General features: G+C 46.7%; 1 protein-coding gene across 1 annotated transcript; it reads right to left on the bottom strand.

The window, feature by feature from the left end:
* Nucleotides 1–3,452: 3,452 nt before the first annotated feature.
* LOC119217971 (homeobox protein unc-4 homolog) lies at nt 3,453–8,226 on the bottom strand. Its single transcript, XM_037472064.2, has 3 exons — nt 7,799–8,226; nt 6,929–7,104; nt 3,453–4,433 (listed from the first exon to the last, which is right to left on the bottom strand). The coding sequence occupies exons 1-3, from the start codon at nt 8,061–8,063 to the stop codon at nt 3,453–3,455; spliced, it is 1,422 nt and encodes a 473-aa protein (XP_037327961.2). The 5' UTR covers nt 8,064–8,226.
* Between the last annotated feature and the right edge of the window lie 11,065 nt (nt 8,227–19,291).

The following is a 19,291-nucleotide window of genomic DNA, read 5'->3' on the forward strand; positions in this document are numbered from 1 at the left end:
ACTCCGTGTGTGCCAGCGAGGTGATGGAGAGTCAGAGAGGTGGAGGAGGATGGGGAGGATGGGGAGGGGGGAGGGTGCGTAATGGGTTCTTGAAATGACGTCGATAATTAATCGTGCAAATTTGTTTCTATTAAATAAAAACAACACGTATTGAAGAACTCAATTAGCGTTAATTAATCCCGCTTTTAAACTGCGCGAGATCGGGGGACTTTCTCTTCTTCTCTGGTATTATTTCTGGGATTCCTTGTAACCTCGGGGCTTTTTTCTTCTTCATTTTCCACTCACGGAGGTTACAAGGCAGCCATTGGACTCTTTCCTCTCCTCCCCCCCCATCCCATCCCCTATGCCTCCTCTTGAGAATTGGAAATGGGGGGATGGAGACGGGGAATGTGAAGGTGCTAAATTAGCTGGCTGATCCGCGCTCATTGCCGCATACACATCCCTCCATTACCGCGCCCCGGCGCCGCGCTTAATATTCCGCGCGTGGCGGGCGCGTCTCGATGGCAGATTTATCAAATGGGAAAATGAATGTATGATGATCAGTTAAATTGAAAATCAGCGCCCGGGTGACAGGCCGCACTGACACCTCGGTAATTAGAAAGAAAAATGGTGGCGTCCGAATGCATAATAGAGCAAAAACAATTTACGCCCCCAACCCCCCCCCCCTCCTCGCCCCCCCGGCGCCCCCCCCCTCCCTCACTTCCCCATGCCGTAATGATCGCGCGCTCAAATTGAAAATTTCTCCCGGTTTGAAATTGAATTCATAAAGTGTGATGCATGACACAGCGGGAGGGCCTGTCCGGTCCGGAGCCCGGCGTGATCGATCGGTCGTTCGCCATCAACCCACCTCCCCTCCCCCCCCCAAGTAAATGTTATAGCCCAGAGATCTATAGTTATGGTCTGCGGGATCATGTTTCTGCATTTAGATAACGAGGCGGGCCTTTTTCATCCCAAAACGTCAGTAGAAAAGCAAGAATTTGTCTTGCTTTGACGCGCATGGATGTTTTTTTTTCTTCTTCTTCTTCTTCTTCTTCTTCTTCTCCAAAACGCGTTCAAAGCTGTTTCTACAATAGGAACATGATCTGTTTAGAGTTCTTAAAAGTCATTTCCACTGCAGATGCATTGCTCAACTCTGAGGCCTTTAATGAAATACTCAGATGAGCTGGAGGATGCTGCCTCCCGACGATGCGGAGGAGGACCAGGATTTGACCAAAGTTAAATCACAACCCTATTTTTCAGTTTATTTATTTTAAAAACAGCCTATAGTAGTCTCCGACATAAGGCTCATTTCATGGACTCGCCGTGTCCACGCGCGTGCACGCGGAGCACTAACACACTCCAAAGGCCTTGCTGAAGACCTATATTTTCCAATTAATCACACTCTTGAAGCCAGCCGATTATGATAAAAAGCGTTTCCCCTCTCCACAAAAAAAAGAAGAGAGAATACAAGGAGAAATTTCACACCGCGCACGCGGAATGAACGATTTAACGTGATTGTTTCGGTCGAAAGGGACGTTTCCTCGAGGCCTTGTGGGGAAATAATGTCCTTATGAATTAAATAATAGGGTTATTACTTTCATTGATTTTTAGCTGTCTGGGAATTTAGTGTTCAGCTCCGGTCTTAACCCGTCTTCCTCCTGCTGCTCTCCCTCCCTCCTCTTCCTCTTGTCTAATTATTTTCCCTATAAGCCCCCCCCCCACCGCGCAAATAGCAGAGTCACCGAGCGAAAATCATGTAAATATTATTAAAGGGACTCAGGCACGGAAATTCATTTTGGGTCGGCGAGGCAAAGTAAAGCTCTGTCCCTCGGATCCCCCTCAATTTATTTGCAAATAGCGGCGCAGTGACCGGGAGGATCGGGGACATTTAGCCGCGCTGTCAACGCGCCGCACCGGCTCCACAGAATTAATGCTTTTAATAATTGGGATTTCAGTTCCCAGGGAATTGGTGGCGTTTACACTTCATAAGCTAAACACACACGTTTTTTTTCCCCTCCCCCCCCCCCCAAAACGGGCACGTGAGCGAAGGTGGGACAAACACGAAACACACGCGCATACGCGTGCACGTGGATAAAACCCCGTCTGCTCTTCTGTCCCAAAACATCCTTTAATTCAGCCATTCTTCACTTTCGTACTTTTTCTTCGCCAACATTTTATTAATGCAAGCTTGCCCCCCCCCTCCCCCCTCTTATTCCACCCCTTTCCCTCTCCTATATCTGTATCCCCCCCCCCCTTCCTCCTCCCTCCCCTCGAGGGACTCGCAGTCCTATTAGAACAAATGACGAGGGGCCCGGGCGCTTTTGTGCAGAGGCGCAGGCGGGCGGGCGGGCGCGCGCCTGTCCTATTATGTGCGACACATGATCAATAGGGCGATAACGCAGCAACATCAATATAAGCGACAGAACAATGAGGGATATCATCGAACATCTATCTTAATATAGCCGACTACAAGGGGCCGCCTGACAACCGCGGCAGCAGCTCATGAAAATTCCGCCCCACGAATCTAGCGCCATCTCCGCCTCCCTCGCGCTCAATAGACGAGGCGCGCGCGCGCACACACACACACACACACACACACGCACACGCGCGCACACGGTGCAGCTGGCGCGGCTATTATTTTCCCATTTCAATTTGACACCCCTGCCTTTCATGCTAATTCTATTATTGTAGGAAGTTTATGTGGTTCCGTATCACTAGAAATCGGTAATGTCTAATAACCCTTTGGGCTGGAAGGAGGGGGAAGAAGGACCCGCGGCCGCCAGTGGGAAAATAATTACTTTCATATCAAAACTCAGCAGGAGGCGCCGGGTCCTACAGCCCGCGGCCACTAACCTCATTCCAGCTCGGCCTTTCAAATGAATAAATTTGTTAAAGCAATAAATACAAACAGCCAGACGGACTTGAGGCCCAGCTCGCCTCACTACGCAGGGGGGGGGGGGGGGGGGAAAGGGGGTTTTATCCGCTGTATACACGACGGAACTCCAGCCGCCATGATCCAAGGTTGTGCCACACAGCAACTACCCCCCCCCCCCCCCCTTCAACACAGGGCCCTACAAAGACAGGGATTTCAATTTAAACATTAACTTTATTTATCAAAATGTTCACATATAAATATCATTTTCTCGTTTATACAATATCTGAGGCTCCTCGTTGTGTGTAACGTGACAATTGTTTGTCCGTTACAAGTTGGTCACCAAAAGCGTGGACAAGAACCTGCTTCTAAAGGGGTTTGGGCCCTGAAGCCATGAAGGACAGCCGCAGCTGTTTGGGGGGGGGGGGCATCTGGATTGATCACACATCATGACTAAAAAATAGATGAGAGCTAAAGTCCCCTGATTCCTGATATGTTTTTTTTCTTCTTTTTGTTGAGTGTCTCAGCAGAGCTTTGGGAATGTTTGAATAGTCTGAGCGGCGTTCCTGGAGCTTTGTTTGTGTTTGCTCCTCGCGGGGTGTTAGTCCATATCGACATCTTCTCCATCTGTTCCGGGTGCTTCTTGACAGTCTGTGTTTGCCTCCAGACACCCGGAGGGGCACGGGGACGCTCGCTCCTCTCTCGCGCCCGGCGCCGCCTCGCCGCCGGACGGCGCCGGGCTGCGGCCGCCGGCCGGGGGGGAGCCGGCGGGCCCTCCGCTGCCGCGGTCGCCGGCGCCGCACTCCCCCGCGCCGCCGGCGTCCCCGTCCGCTCTGTTGCTGACCTGGTGGCGGCGCCACGGCGAGCCGGAAAGGTCGCAGGGCCCGAGGCCGAGCCTGAGCGCGCCGTCCTGGCAGGGCGAGGCCTTCAGGGCCGCCTGGGGCACGAGGAAGCCCAGGGGCTGATGGGTGATCGGGTAAAGCAAGAAGTGACCTTTCCCCAGCAGCGTCCTCTGACCGGGCGGCGGCGGGAAGTCCGGCAGAGGCTTCCGTCGGGGCGCGGCGTCGGCGAGGAGGCTCTCCACGCTGAAGGGGTTGCGTTTCTGCAGGGCGGAGGACCGCGGGCCCCCGGGGCTGCCCGGGGACGCCGGCTCCCCGGCTCCCCCCGGCGTTCTTTGGTTTTGCTGACCGAAGTCGTGCCGCGCGCGGTCGCAGCCGGCCTCGGGTCGGCGCGGCCCGCCGCCCTTCGCCGCCGGCGACTCGGCGTGAGCGGCGGGCGCCGGCGCCGGCGGCGGCGGCTGCTGCTCGCTGTCGGTGAACTGCGAGACGCCGCTGTCGCTCTCGGAGCCGCCCGGCGTGTGGAAGCTGTCGCCGGCAAGGAGCCTGCTCTGCGACTTCAGCAGCTTGCGCTCCTGCTTCCGCTTCTTCTTCTCGGCCCGCTCGCGGTCGCGCCGCGCGATCTCCTCGGGGTCCATGGGCTCGCCGCTGCACGTGGTCGGGTGGGAGTTGTGGGCGGGCCGCCCCGGGCCCTTCTTCGTGTTCTCCTTCTTTCGCCACTTCGCCCGCCGGTTTTGGAACCAAACCTGAGCAGAGGAAAGACGAAACGACGCACAAAGATGAAGCCAATGCACACGCGCAAAGGTGCAGCACAGGTAGACAAATATTGGCATGTGAGGCGGCTTCAGTTGGAAATCGTCTTCACATCCGTCATAACACCATTTATTTATTGGTTTAGAATATTATCAACGTGGTTTTGTTGTTGTTGGGAAATGCTCAAATGAGTCCATGGATGAATTAGTCCATCACCAGATACATAATTGTCAACTATTTTAAGCTATTCATAACTCACATATATGTCATTTTAAATTCCAGATATTTGCTTGTTTTATGGGGATTTTCAGCTTTTTTATTATAATTGTTATTGCTATTTCTGTATTTTCTTTGATTACATCAATCAACCTGTTTTGGATGGTTGGTTGGAGAAGAAGAAGCTAATTGAAAACCGTACCTCAATCTCTGTGTTTCTTTTTATAGACTAAACAATCCCAAAGTGAACCCACAACAGCAAACACAATGTGACACTCACACAGTCCAACATCCCTGCCAGAAAGCTTCAGATCTCCAGAAAGCAGCTGCATCCCGAACCCCCTGATATGGGTTTTTTGTTATTATTGTTCCTAATAATGTTTCCCACACCAAAAAAACAATATTGTGGATGGGCTGCACACGGAATGCCCCTTCTGTTGTGTGTGTGTGTGTGAGAGTGTGTGTGTGTGTTTAGACAACAGCAGACATCACACCTGCCACAGCAGTGGTGATAAATCAGTGTCGGAGCAGTTATCAGATGCTATAAGGACAAAACCAGATTGCCTACAAATCCCAAACAAATTCCCCAAAAGCTGTGAGACAAAGTGAGATCCGCGTCGCCTCCGCCGCGCGGCTTCCCCGCGGCTTCACGGGCCCGTTGGCGCGCGGCACGCGGCTCGCGGCACGCGGCACGCGGCGGACCGGCAGACGCACAGATGTGCTGCTGTTAATTACCACAGAGCCTTGTTAACGGGCGACTCCGCCAGTTGTACCTAATTGTACCGTAGCGGGGGGAGGGGGTGGGGGGGGGGGGAAGCAGCCGTAATCCGGTCTATGTGTTCCTCCGCACGCAGCCCCGCAAAGAAGAAAAAAAAAAAAAAAAAAACCCAGTGCGGTCCGCCTCCGCGCCGCGCGCCAGGAGACGGAGCCCCGCCGCGGCGGGGCCTTCGGGGCGCGCTCAGGGCCGCGTGTTCGCCGCTGATAAGAGGCCCCAGAGTTCCGCGCGCGGAGGGAAAGAGCCCGCGAAACGTTGCATAATAAGGACAGGGACACCGACATCGTGCGCGACAATGGCGCTTCTTATGAATTGTTAATGTTGGTTCTATCTTTCCCCCCCCGCAAAAACCTGGTGATAAAGGGGCGCTAAGCAGCTTGGAGGGGGGGGGGGGGGGGGGCAATAATCTGAGGTTTAGGAGCGAAATCTACCCCCCCAAAAAAGAAAAAACCCAACATGCAGCCACGGAGAGCTCAGCTTCGATGCCGAACAGACCGAATATAGAAATACATGAATATACGCTAAATGACGTAGAATATCAACCATGGATACACCTTCTAGCAAATAATAGGCTAAACCTACAGGTCTGTGTTGTTTTATCATTGTTATTGTTATTATTTGTATGCTATGCTATTATTGTCAGATTAAGTAAGGATACATTGAAGGAAGCATCACTTTTAACAAAATGTGTGTATTTGGATGCTTTAAAACAAAAATGATCACACAGTCTTTGATGTTGTTAAATTGTGATAATATTGTTTTAGCCTTTTTTGCATGAATAAAAACAACAATAAAATGAAACAATGATTTTTAGTATTTATGTATATTAATTATATTTAAAATCATGTCGTGCTGTTAAACCACAACCAGCACAATATTGAAAGGTTAATCTCAAAATATTGTACTATAATTGGGTGTAATATGTCTATATATGTATTTATTTACTAATTTATAAATAATAATAGTAATGAAAGTAAAGATTATAAAGGTAACAATAATAATAACACAAATAGTAAAAACGATATCATTGATGTAATGAATTATGTTAAACCTTAAATTGAATAACTGAAAGTTGTATAAAATAAAAATAAGGGTTTTAGAATAAATTGGCAATTAATCAGATATTGAACCATATAAATATATTCATCTATCACTGAATGTAAAGAAAGAATAGTAATTACTATTTTCACCCCCTGGTTTGCTCAGTAAATAGCCTTGTTTTATTAACCCATAAATCAATAGGTTGGCCACATGCATAATTCAAAAGGGACCCTTTATTGATGCTTTGGTAATTGACAAATAGCTGTCTACGTGTGGAACAGGCCTTCACCAAGCAGCTGACGTCTCTCTTAATAACGTTTCCCAGATTTCACATTAAAATCTACTAAAACTAAATCTGAACCATAACTCGTAAAACCCGTACACATCGGGTTTCCCCCTCCATTCAACTGACCCAATCCTCCACAACACATTTGACTCGTGTCTCCGTGTCTGTACCTGAACCCTGGATTCCACGAGGTCGAGCCTGAGCGCGAGCGCCTCCCGCATGAACACATCTGGATAGTGACTCTCGTTGAAAGCCTTCTCGAGCTCCTCCAGCTGCCACCCGGTGAAATTCGTCCGCGTCCGTCTCCTTTTACAACCGGGACTGTCCTTATCCGGGTCCCCCGAATCTGCAGGGGTCGACCAGTGTGTGTTTGTGTGTGTATGTGTGTGTGTGTGTGTGTGTGTTTAGGGTGTGTGTGTGTGTGTGTGTGTGTGTGTGTGTGTGTGTGTGTGTGTGTGAGGGAGAGAGAGAGAGAGAGAGAGGTGGGGGAGTGAGGGAGAGGACTGTCATGGAAGGTTCGCTTTAGAGCCTTCAGTTCATTGTAAGGTCGGTGTGGCCCCTGTCAACTCTTTTCTGAACACGGTGATGAACTCTGACAAAGTCACGTCACGCGCCGCGTGGGCATCAAAGAAACACAGTGTCAGATTTACAAAGGATTCCCTGTAATCTAGTTATTACCATGAAACAGGAAGGAATCCGCAGCATCATCACCTTTGATGAGAAAGTGTTGGCTTCATTTTTACCTATAATGACATTTTATTGTGAACTTTTCTTTTTTTTTTTTTTTTTTAAAGTTGACCAAGCTCCAAAACTTTTAAGCAAGATGGCTCTCTCTGCACACCAACTTTCTAGTGCTAAATCTGCCTCTGGGGACCAAGCGTACACGTTTAATGCACCCTAAAGGTCCAACTAACACCGTCCCGCTTTGGGCACAAATCACGCTACTCGGATTTACAACCCCCCCACCCCCCCGCCCCACCCCCCCCTCCCGCGAGCTCCCTACGTCGCATTGTTCTCCAGCCAGAAGGAACCGGGCCTACCTGAGAGTTTGAACTGGCTGTCGGGCGACAGCAGCGCGTTGGAGCCGACCACCGAGGCCGAGCAGGAGCCGTTAAGTAATCCGTCTATAGAGAAGGGAGCGGCGGCCGCCTGCAGCTGGTGTCCGTTGGCGAGCTCGTAGAGGTGCTGGTGGTGGTGGTGGTGGTGCTGGTGGTGGGGAGGACCGAGCGCGTACGGGAAGCCCACCAGCCCGCCCAGGGATCCCGCGAACTGGGCGTGAGGATGCTCGAGGACCCGGCTGTCCATGGTCCGCGTCCGGGCTGCGTGAAGATGCGGAGGGAGGCGGTGTGGCTGAACATGCAGTCGGAAGAACCCCCCCTCCAAACAAAAAACAAAAAACAAAAAAAAACACACACAAAAAAAAAGTCACGGAGAGGAGGAAGAAGCTGCGAGGAGGCGCGGGGTTTGGGGAGGGAGGAAGGGAGGAGGGGGGGGGGGGGGGAGTCGGACGGACCCGTCTCCCGCGGCTGTGCTGGCTGCGGAGGAGCGGAGGAGCGGAGGAGCAGCAGCCGGCTTCGCGTTACCGGCCCGGCCGAGATGTCCACCCTGCTCCCCGACTCACCGCGAGCCAGCTCATTAGGACTCCTCCGTCTGCTCCCGGGGACCAATGAGAGACGTTAATCGCTCCGTGACGTCAGAGACGCGGTTAATGGAGTAAAGGAAGGCAGGGCACGAGGAAACGAGAGAGAGAGGGAGAGAGAGAGAGAGGTTTTTTTTTCCTACCGCAGATCGATGGCTAATTACACCTGGCGCGCTCCTGTAATTCAGCCCTGTCAAAACAACGAGGACGAGCCTAAGCCGGCGCGTGGAAACAGCCACGTGATTGATCCGCCGCCTGCGTCAATCTCTCAGGAAATACAGCCGACGTTTGCGTCGATTTATCACGAGAAAACCACCACGGGTTTTTTTTTTTTTTTTTGTGCAACTTTAGGAAGCGCCCGCCTCTCTTCCCGCTCGTGCGCGTGCGCGGGATTTGTATCGCGTGTTTGTGTGCAAGTGTTTAACAGGGGCAGATTGATCCAATAACAGCGACTTTATCACCCCCCCCCCCCCAACCCCAACCCCAACCCCCACTCATCCATTTTCCTGAGCTGTCACATCGCATTTTAAACTACAAGCCTCTCTCCATCTCCCAGCTCCCCCCCTACCCCCCCCCCCCCACACACACACACACACACACACACTCACACGCACAAACTCCACATCATTATCTCGATTTTTCACCTGAACAGCTTACACGGATGTTTAGTTGTAAGCGGCGGGCAAAGCGGGCTGAAGCCGCGCGACGCTGCTCCACGAAGCCAAAGACCCGCGCGGCGCGTCGTTACGCGACCAGACTCGTCTTGTTTTGGGGTTTTTTTTTTTCTTCTTCTCGTTCTTTCCAGTCTGCTGTTTGAGTAGGAACGCTGCATTTATCAGATTAAATGAAATAAAATGAGGTCTAGATTTATTTCTGATTATTTTTTATTATTTAAAAAAATAGAAAATAGAAGAAAAAAAACAGCTGCTACGGTATAGTCAATTTTTTTTCTGAACTTTAAAAACAGTTACAAGGGTGTAAATATAGGCATTTCCTTTGGAATTAATTCATAACCTGTTAATACAAGTTAATGAAATGAATACAATATGTCTGTTAGTACTGTCATGTAGGGAAAATGTATATTTATGTGTTGAGAGGAATTTTATGGGTAAAAATCTCCTCAGATCCTGAGCACACTGGAAACCATTCAAGTAAACTGTTCCAAACAAAGGGTCAGTGGGGAAAATGCATCACAGCATGTCGCAATGACGTCATGACGTTTACGACCGGTAGGGCACAGGAGACGTGGGCGTGGTCACGGTGATGTCCCCCCCCCACCCCCATTGGTTTGACGTTTAAAGCCTTGGATCATCTTGGATTTCGCCCTATTGGTTTTAATTTACTAAATAACCGTGATGCTGAAAATGAAACTAAACTCTCGTCAGAGGACATTAGAACTCAGGTTTGTGTTCGGCCTCTTCTTTCAACGCTGATCTCCTTCGGATGAAAACACAATGGACGCCGGGCCTTAAACGGCGTGGGCTCTCAGCGGTTGGCGGATCGCTGAAGGAAGTCAGCAGATACTGCGCCCCGCTGTTGATGCTTCACCGTGCACAGTTTAAAAAAAACCTTTAATACCGCCGTCATCATCATCAATTGACGTACAGGTCTTCGCGATCTCACCTTTGTGCCGCCATTTTGCGGTTACCCATAACCCCCTTCTTCTCTGCATCTTCGGAGACCCAGAATCCCAGCATAAGAGTCCGCAGTAGAATATTAGCTTGTAGTTACAGTGGTGCTTTGAGCTAGGCAGCCAGTCGTGCTATTATGCTAATGCTAATGCAAAATAAATACAGATTATGTTTACCGTGTTAGTTCAGTCTGTCTAAATGTTGCAGGTATTTGGAGTCAAACCAAATTGGTGCAGAATTACATTACCTGATAAAGGTGGTACATGAAAGTTAATGCAGTTCATCATGTGGGGAGCATGAATGCCAATACAATCTATCCAATAGTTGTTGAGACTTTACACTAAAAACGACCTCACCCTATAGTCAACCTCACACGGGTTCTCGACACAAAAAGCATGGAATCAGCAAAGTTATCAGGAGGTATCCTCTGGAGGCCATGAATGTCTACACAAAAGGTTGAGAGGCACATCCAGCGTGACTAAAAACCGAAATTATTAAGCATGTATAATAGTCAAACAAAGCAAAATGTTGTTGCTTTAAAAATAAAATTAATAAATGAAATGAAAAATAATCTAAATCTTTTCATTTTATACAACTAACCTTCTTTGTTTACTTTCAAAATCACCGACAAAAAAAATAAATTTCAGAGTAGTTGCAGACATTTTGAGCGATATGTTGTTTCTGTCTTGAGGTAAAAAAAAAAATTTAAAAAAAAGAGAAGGTTATTGCAATTACAGTTTCCAGTTATCCTGTTGAGTCGAGGGTCTCGGTTAATGCAGAGGAAATGATGCTCGAATTGAAGTGTGCTTTGGAAAACGAAAGGTTTGGAAATTTACAATCACGACGCAGGCCAGGAGCAACTGTGTCCAGGTGGACATCGTTGGAGGGGGAGAGAGATGAGGGGGGGGGGGGGGGAGGGGGGGGGGGGGGGGGGGGGAGGGGGGAGATAATACATATAAATTGTAAGCGGTGTCGTCGGGCCAAATCTTGCCCGAGGCAGTGACTGCTTCATTTTGTGTTAAATTTCTTGACAGAAAGCCACCCGCGTGCTGGTGAATACTGAATGGTAATCAGAGCTGCTTGAATAAGTGCCCACACCCCCCCCTTCCCCCTCATCACCACCCCCTACCCCCCCCCCTCCCCCCTCTTCCATTACTGTGAATTAATTCGACTTTATTTATCCAATTTCTGGAGCTGACAGAATGTTAATTTGAGTGGAGATTTCTCTCTGCTGTTCTGCCGGTGACCCGTAGCCCTGGGATTGGCGTGTTGTAATAACCTGAATCTTTCACCAGAAGCTCTGATAATTGTTACCTTATTAGCATGTAAATTGTTTAATTAATATTATTACGAAGAACCATATAATCCCTCCGTTACTTGACCCCGAGTCCACAAGCGAGCGGGCTTTCTGCATTTCAATGTCTAGTTTTTAAATGGACTCTTTAATGTCGGCTGGTCGTGGGGTGGTTGTAACCCCCCCACCCTTACACACACACACACACACACCACCCCCCCCCCCCCAATCTGAGAGCAACTTTGAACGGCTTGAGAGGCGTTTTTGATGTCCCCCCCCCGTCTTTATCTATCTCTCTGGCTTTCTCCATTCCCTGTATGTGTACGTATTTTCCTGCTGCCATATTTGAACATCGAAATCCAACGCCTTCTTGTCATTTGCTTATAAAAGGCTCTTTTTTGTGTTAACCCCCCTCCCCCCCCCCACCCCCACCCTCCAATACCCCATACCCCTTCATCCACTTTCCCAGTGGCTGTGCGAGCCAAGTGCATGCCGCGCTCGATGAAAAGCAGCCCTTGACATGAGGTCCTGAGAGACCGCAGCATTTAAATTCCCTTTTCTTCCCTCCTCCTCCTTTTCTCGTCGGGCACTAGCGACATTGTCAGATGTTCGCTTTAATTAATTTGATAATAAGATGGGCGACACGCGCAGAAAAGCCGGGGGGTTCGGCCTCGCCTGCAGCCTTCCTCTCATCTCTCTGTGCAGGACGACACCAGCAAACACTGGAGCTCAGAGCAACGCAACGCAAACAACATCCACCCTGCGCTAGGTGTGCAGTGGTTAAAGCCACCTGGAGGGGGCGCTGCTGGGTGAAGATTGGACCGCAGTGGTTTAAAGCCACCTGGAGGGGGCGCTGCTGGGTGAAGTTTGGACCGCAGTGGTTTAAAGCCACCTGGAGGGGGCGCTGCTGGGTAAAAATGTTTAGTTACGAGCTACACTCTGCCCTCGTGGTATTCGGCGGGTGGGGTTACGTAATGGACGGGACGTAGGTTGTCGAGTTCTTCCGTCATTTGAACGCCGGCTCCACCCGGGGTACCGCGGCGACCCGAGGCCCCGCCCACCAGTCGATTTCTGACATCGTACGTTTCTGCAAACCTACGATACTCCGACATTTCTGGATTAAAACACCTTGGTAAACAAAGATGGTAACTTCTACGTGAAGCTTGTCCAGTCTTGAATGCAACTATTAGATTCTTTACCACGACTGTTCCTACAAGTGATCCTATAGTCCCGTACGGTTTATATTTTGGTACCATCGTGAAATTTTCCAGGTAATTACGTATTATGTAACTTCAAAAGGAGAAGTCGTCCAAGAACAAATACCTGCAGTCCGGCATGAAAGCAAGTTGTCGTTTTTTTCGTGTCGATTGGAACAACGTCTTTGAAAAATGGCGGTTCTTCAGTTACAACCCTGCGAGGGACATGGATACACAAGGTCTGAATATTAAGAAAAGACTCCCACCGCTTTTTATGGTTTAAGGAAGACATGAAACCGTCACCATGTAGGTTGAGTGGAAGAAAAAAAATGCCTACAAACCCTCAGTAATGCCTCTCGAGAGGAGGAATCAAGCCATATTTATTTTTTTAATTAGCTAACTAAGGTGAAGCAGTGGAGAGTTAATTACTCAATTACTGCGTACCAGTTAATTTTTAACTATTTGAAATGAGGTCAGTCATTATTTAGGCGATCGGTCGATAATTAAGAGTCTAATCTGAATTAATTGTTGGGAGACGTCAGTCTGCTTTTTGCCGTCTGAAACCATTCCAATTAAAAGTGAAGGGATTTAATATATTGATGTTTAGTTTTTTTTCCCCCCATAAATCTCTTTCTTTACCTAATGGAAGCTATGATGATGTAGAGAAGGAGAGAACCCATTTCCAGCTCCTTCTCTAAACGCAATTATAAACTTTTCCTCGTTCTAATTAGTGTAATTGTGCCTTGACGGGACGGCGGGATTTATATTTAAATTCATGTTTGATTAAATTACCTTTCTTAGATGTATATAATAATGTAAAATGATGTGTGTATATCACACACACACAGATGTGTGTTTGTAAATATGTGTGTTCATAGATATACATGAATTATCACACTTGAATTCTCCCCTGATATCCTGTGTTTAAATGAATAAAATTAAATATTCACAAAGTCAAACTTTTTTTATGGAGTCATAGTTCGAATTTAATTAAAAGTCATATTTCACCTCTTCTTCAAACATGTTTATTACACCAAAAGATTTTCGAAAGAGTCCAAAAAGCCATTTTAATTGTTATCAGCGAGCTGGATCACTCTCCCTCTGTGTCCCTTTCTTATGCCCCCCCCCGCTTTCTTCCCCTTGGCTTCCCTGGGCTGTCTTGGCTCAAGGCGCAGGGAAATAGACCTAATTAACCCCCCCTCCCCACAGGGAAATCCGCTATGCAAATTAACATTTTCAAAATACAGTAATGATATCATTTGAGAAATGGTGAAGCCAATTTTTCACGCACCGGCTCTAAGTATTTGCAGATACATTTTAGCAGCACAACCAATGCTGTTCTCCTCATCCTCTGGTAAGTGTGTGTGTGTGTGTGTGTGTGCGGGGTGGGGTGGGGGGGGGGGTGTCGTGTTAGAACAAATGCTCAGTTCTGATGTGCACGGAGGAAGAATGGATCCGCCTCTCCGGCCACTGTGCTGGCTACCGGAGCCCAACAAAACCATCTGCCGGGGGTGAAGTGGTGGAGGGCTGGATGGAAGGAGGAGGAGAAAGACCCCACCCCCCCCCCCTTCCTTCCTCCCACCCCCCCCTAAACCAAAGAGCTGAGCTTAAGGCGACTCTGTAAACGAGGAAAGATGTTTTAATTAGGAAGCAAGTTCACGCGCCTCCCATTTAAATGGCTTTAATGAACAGCTCAGTCTGAGTGGCTGGTTTGGGCTTTTTAACATTTTCCCCATGTAGCCTCACTCGTATTATACATTTATACCAAATGTACTGTGTCCATATAAAATCAGTTTTATAAAACATCCCCAAATATCTATCCAGAAAAGTCAATGCCGATCACATTTATTGGGAGGGAATCAATCATACATTCATCTGTGGGTAATCTACTGGATAATCTGTGAAATTATTCCTCAAAGAGATAATAAAAAAAACATCCTGTGACCTGTCACATAATGGATTCACGAGTCTTTGGATGAGGAAAGGTAAAATCTTCAAGGTGAATCCGTTTTCAGGACGCCTTTAATAAGCCGCGTCGGCGGTTTGATCATCGTTTTTCCACGTTTTAAGCAGAATATCAAAGGGCTTTAATGGCAAAAGGTTAGCAGCATATATCACTAATCCTCAGGAAAAGCTTGTATTTAATACCCACGCTGTAAATCCATATCCAGTGTTCATGCAAACAGACATCACGTGCACGGTGGGTTCAATAAATCACTGCGATATTTTTGACGTTTTACGGCGATTGTTTGAGCCACATCGTAACCTTCGGGCCCTCGTGAATCCCTGCACGAGTAGATAAAACCACTACAGAGGAGCGGAAAGGCTTTTCACTTTTACGACGTCCTTCTTACACTCCGTGTTGCTTTAAATGTTCTATATAGATGCTCAGGGGATTCAAAGCATGAAGGTTATTCTTAAATCATTTCTGGCTAAGAACTGTGATGCTGCTCAGAGCCCTTTTTTTTCAGTCCTGTTGGTCAAGAATTTCTATTTAGGTGGAAACAACTTTCACAGTTTTTTGATGACACATGATGTCCATGGAGCTTCCAGAACTATGATCATATATAGTTTAGTTCTATTTGTCGACACTATGGAGAAAAAACGGGGTTTTCCAATGATACAACATAAATGTTACAGTACTTTTAACCTTTAAGCTTTGTGCGCTCGAGTCGCACGTTTAAACTTAAATCTTCAAAGTCTGATCCATTGGAGGACAAGCAGCACGGCACTAAGGCCCTTCCTCTTCCACTCTGCACACAGTTTTCTCTTTTGACAGTCGAGCCGCCGATGGCACGCGGCCAAAAGGACGGGCGCTTTGTGCAATTAATGCTCAAAGATGTCAGCCAGTGAGCGAGCTCCTTTCAGAGGAACTGCCAGTCCACAAAGCGCCGCCTCACGATACCTTCTGGAACATCCCGTCCAAACATATGCCTAATTGTTTACTACCGCTTGTTTACATAAATACAAAATGTTGTAGAGGGGGGAGGGAGGGGAGGAGAGGCGCTACACTATAAGACAGAGCTGGAGAATTAATAACAATTTGTGGCAGATAATTACTTATCAATTAAAGCTGCTATCCCGCCTAATTAGGCAACGTTCATTAAATTCAGCCAATTTAAACCTTAATCAAAGTTAGCAGTGCCTGACAGCTGAGGGAGGATCAGTGGAGGAGCGCCCCCCAGTGGAGGACAGCCCCCCCCCCCCCCCCCCCCCCCTCCAGGGGCTGAATGTGTGGCGCATTTTCAGTTCATTTAGTGTAATTTTGTGAAGCATTACGAATGGATGAGAATGAATTGCTTTTTACACATTTTATGTTTTGCTTAATTACTTTTTTTTAAGTATTATTGTTACTATTTGTGTTCTTATTGTTATGCTGTTGCTGTTGCTTGTTATCAATGCAATAATTACAATTACATGAAGATCCTTTAGTAGAAGCTGTCCTGCTACAAAGTGGACCGACGGCGTTTTAGGAGCCGTATTAGTGTCATTATTCTGTTGCTGCTGGACTAATGTCTAAGCAGATATGAAGTTACTAAACCTGCGATATAATTGGAATAATAATAATAATTGAAGAGTAAAAAATAGTGTTTCATTGTTCAAGCTATTGGACGTGCAAAAGCACAAACATGCTTTTGCAGCTGAGATATTTGGCTCCTTATAACCATGTTAAAGCGATAATTTATCCGCTGAAATAATGAAGTTCTGGAGGCCGGGATTTTGATCCAGACCCGGTCTAAAGGTCCGGCGATAAAGTCTGACCTAATGAACGTTATCAGCTGATGATTTGGTTTGGTAATGCAAACCTTGTGCAATTACCTGGAGATTCACCGATATGTAAAACATTAAAGTTACTCTCCAGGGAAAAAAAGACATTAAAACCATCACCAGGAGCAGGAAGTGATCTGCAGGTCACAGTGACACTGGCCTCAACTTCCAAACGTTCCTGTGAGTAACTTCATCCTAATAATATAACCAAAAACAAGTCACCATGGCAACTTCCTACAACCTACAACTCATTTTGGTAAGTGGTTCTACTGGAGTAAGATGTTTGATTTATTTGGAATAGTGTAAAAAGTTTAAAATGAGGTTAAAATATGTAAAACTGTAAAAAAACACCCTGCTACAAGAGAAGATGGTTCAGCAGCAAATAAACATAAACAACAACCTTTTGATGTAAACAGTTTTCTAAAAAGGGATTTGGTTATTAATGTTACATTGAGCATTTGTGTTAATTACCTAGCGTTTTCTTTGGCTCAAATGTTTAAAAATGATTATTATTATTATTGCCGTGTCAGTGGCACGGTGTTGTTTCCTACTGTTTTTTATAATCCACCAGGTTTATAAAGGAAATAATTTGTTTTCTCACGTTTCAAAAGTGACTTAAAAACGTAGCTGTTAAAGGGGCTTTTTTACATTCTTGTTGCTCATGGTTTGCGCTGTTAGCCCCGTTAGCGCCGTTAGCCGTGAGCCGCCATGTTGAGAGAAAACCAAAATGTTGGATCAGTTAAATAAACAATCAATTCCCTTTGACATGTGATGCAGTACAAGGTAGCAAAGGAAATAGCATTTCAAAGTGGTCAAGAAGTTACCTGATGATAATTACGAAATGTGTTATTTTTAGCAAAACAATCTACCCTGGCGCGCACGTGACCGGAAGGTGTGACTCACTCCTCCGCCCTCCTCGTGGCCCGTCTGCTCCGCTGCTTCCGGGCGGTGGACAACAAGGAACCAGTTAATTAATATTGGCTCTTGTTTGGTCTAGTTAATGAACGAGTGAATTATGCACCTCTGGGACGCACCGCCTCCCCAATCGGTTTAAATTATCCCCCGCACCCTCCCGACATTGTCCTCCAATTTCCCCACTCTGATCCTGCGCTGATGGGGTCCCTGTCACCGACCAACATGACACACACACACACGCACGCACACGCGCGCGCACAGAGAGAGACGCGGGCTACCCCTGCCGTCTCCATCTGTCTGTCTTTGTCCTGCTCGAGTGTGTTTTACTTCTTTGTCTGCAGCCCCGTTCATCGACGCCCCTCGTTTTCTTCTTTTCATTCGACGCTTCTGTTCGACCTCGCATCGTCGGCTCAGGGTGGCAAATAACTTCCATCCCATTAACTCATCTGAGAGGGGGGGGCGGGGGGGGGGGGGGGTAGTCAAACAAAGCTCGCCCGCAATCTGATCCTGATCCAAACATATATACACGCTGTCTCTCACACGCGCACACACACACACACGTGGACAGTGGTGTGGGTCAGAGGAAGAGGAGACAAAAAAGGGTCCATATTATTTGCATTAAAAGCCTCGCAGCGTGAAATTCATTTATAATTACAAAGCGGGGTGCAGCGTGTGTTATGCAGATCAGGGGCGTGTGCGCGTGTGAGTGTGCGTGCGTGCGTGTTTGAGTGTGGGTCTGTGATTGGCTCGGATTGGTTATTTTGTGATATGCTAACACGGAATGTATGGTGACAGATTGCAATTATCCCATTATTGTAATTGTCAAAGTCAATTCACTGCAGGCCGCGTGACAGATTCTCACGTGATTTAGATCCGCTCCGTTTGACCCTTTTTCTTTTAAATCTAGTCCTTAAAACAGTCTCTGCTGTGACGAGCTGCACGGGGGCTCTTTATTTATTAACAGTGAGAAGTGTCGATAAAATTAAGTCATGAAACAAAACAAAAAAGTTAACGATCTGTTAAATGCAAGAACTATTTCTATATCGATTCTGGAGAACAGTTCTAGAAAGTAGAGGCCGATAGGCGATTACGTTTTGGGGTTGTTTCAATTTTAAGACGTATAGGTTACAATATCCTCAAATTATATATTTGTTTCACTGTCTGTGGGATGATCCAAGTGAAAATGCCCCCCTCTTCTAAGATATCTCAGCGTCTCACGCACATTTTTCTGAGCTCGTCCTCGTGGATCTCCAGCGCCCCCGTGTGGGAACAAAGGCAAAACAAGAAAACGATCATAATAACAGTGGTATTTAGTGTTATTGTAATTCTAACAGTGATTGCAAAATAATAATAATGAAAATAAGGATGTTACAAAACATAATTACACAAATACCAACTTGATCAAAATAGTCCTTCACGTTTCAGAAAACGTGCATATGACACACAATATATATATATATATATATATATATATATATATATATATATATATATATATATATATATATATATATAAGATATAAGATAACATGTTTATATCTCAAATCTGCACTTTGCATTGAATCTGTAGGCGCAGGTTCTGTTCTGTTCTATTTATTGAAACACAAATCAAAGTGTAAAAAAAGTTCCAGAGGTTTTATTGGGTTGTTTTAGGGCCAGAGTCATCTTATCTCTCGGTGGTTGCCAGGCAACCAGCCGAGACTTCAGGAAGCGGCCGCCAGTAGAAAAGAGAAAGCCACATAGTTGAGTTGAGTATTGTCGTTTTCTCTTTGCTTTTTCGTGAGGTTCAGGTCACGAGTCACATGTTGTTAGCTTTTTTTGAATGTGTTTGTTCTCAAATAAGCAAACATGGCTACCAGCTGCTGTCAAAATTTGCAAGTTAAATTTTTTAAAACTTTTAAAACTGTTTTTTCTCTTTGAGTCTACTTAATTTCATTTTGAAATGGAAATGAGGAAAATAAGTAACCAAAACATGTAAGAAAAATAACGATATGAATAAATTCCTTTCCATGGCCAAATATAAGGGATATTAACGTTACAAATAGGCCTCCGCCACCTTTACATCAAAAGGTTTTTCAACAGTGTCCGGA

Source organism: Pungitius pungitius, chromosome 9, assembly GCF_949316345.1.
Source record: "Pungitius pungitius chromosome 9, fPunPun2.1, whole genome shotgun sequence".
Classification (NCBI taxonomy): domain Eukaryota; kingdom Metazoa; phylum Chordata; class Actinopteri; order Perciformes; family Gasterosteidae; genus Pungitius; species Pungitius pungitius.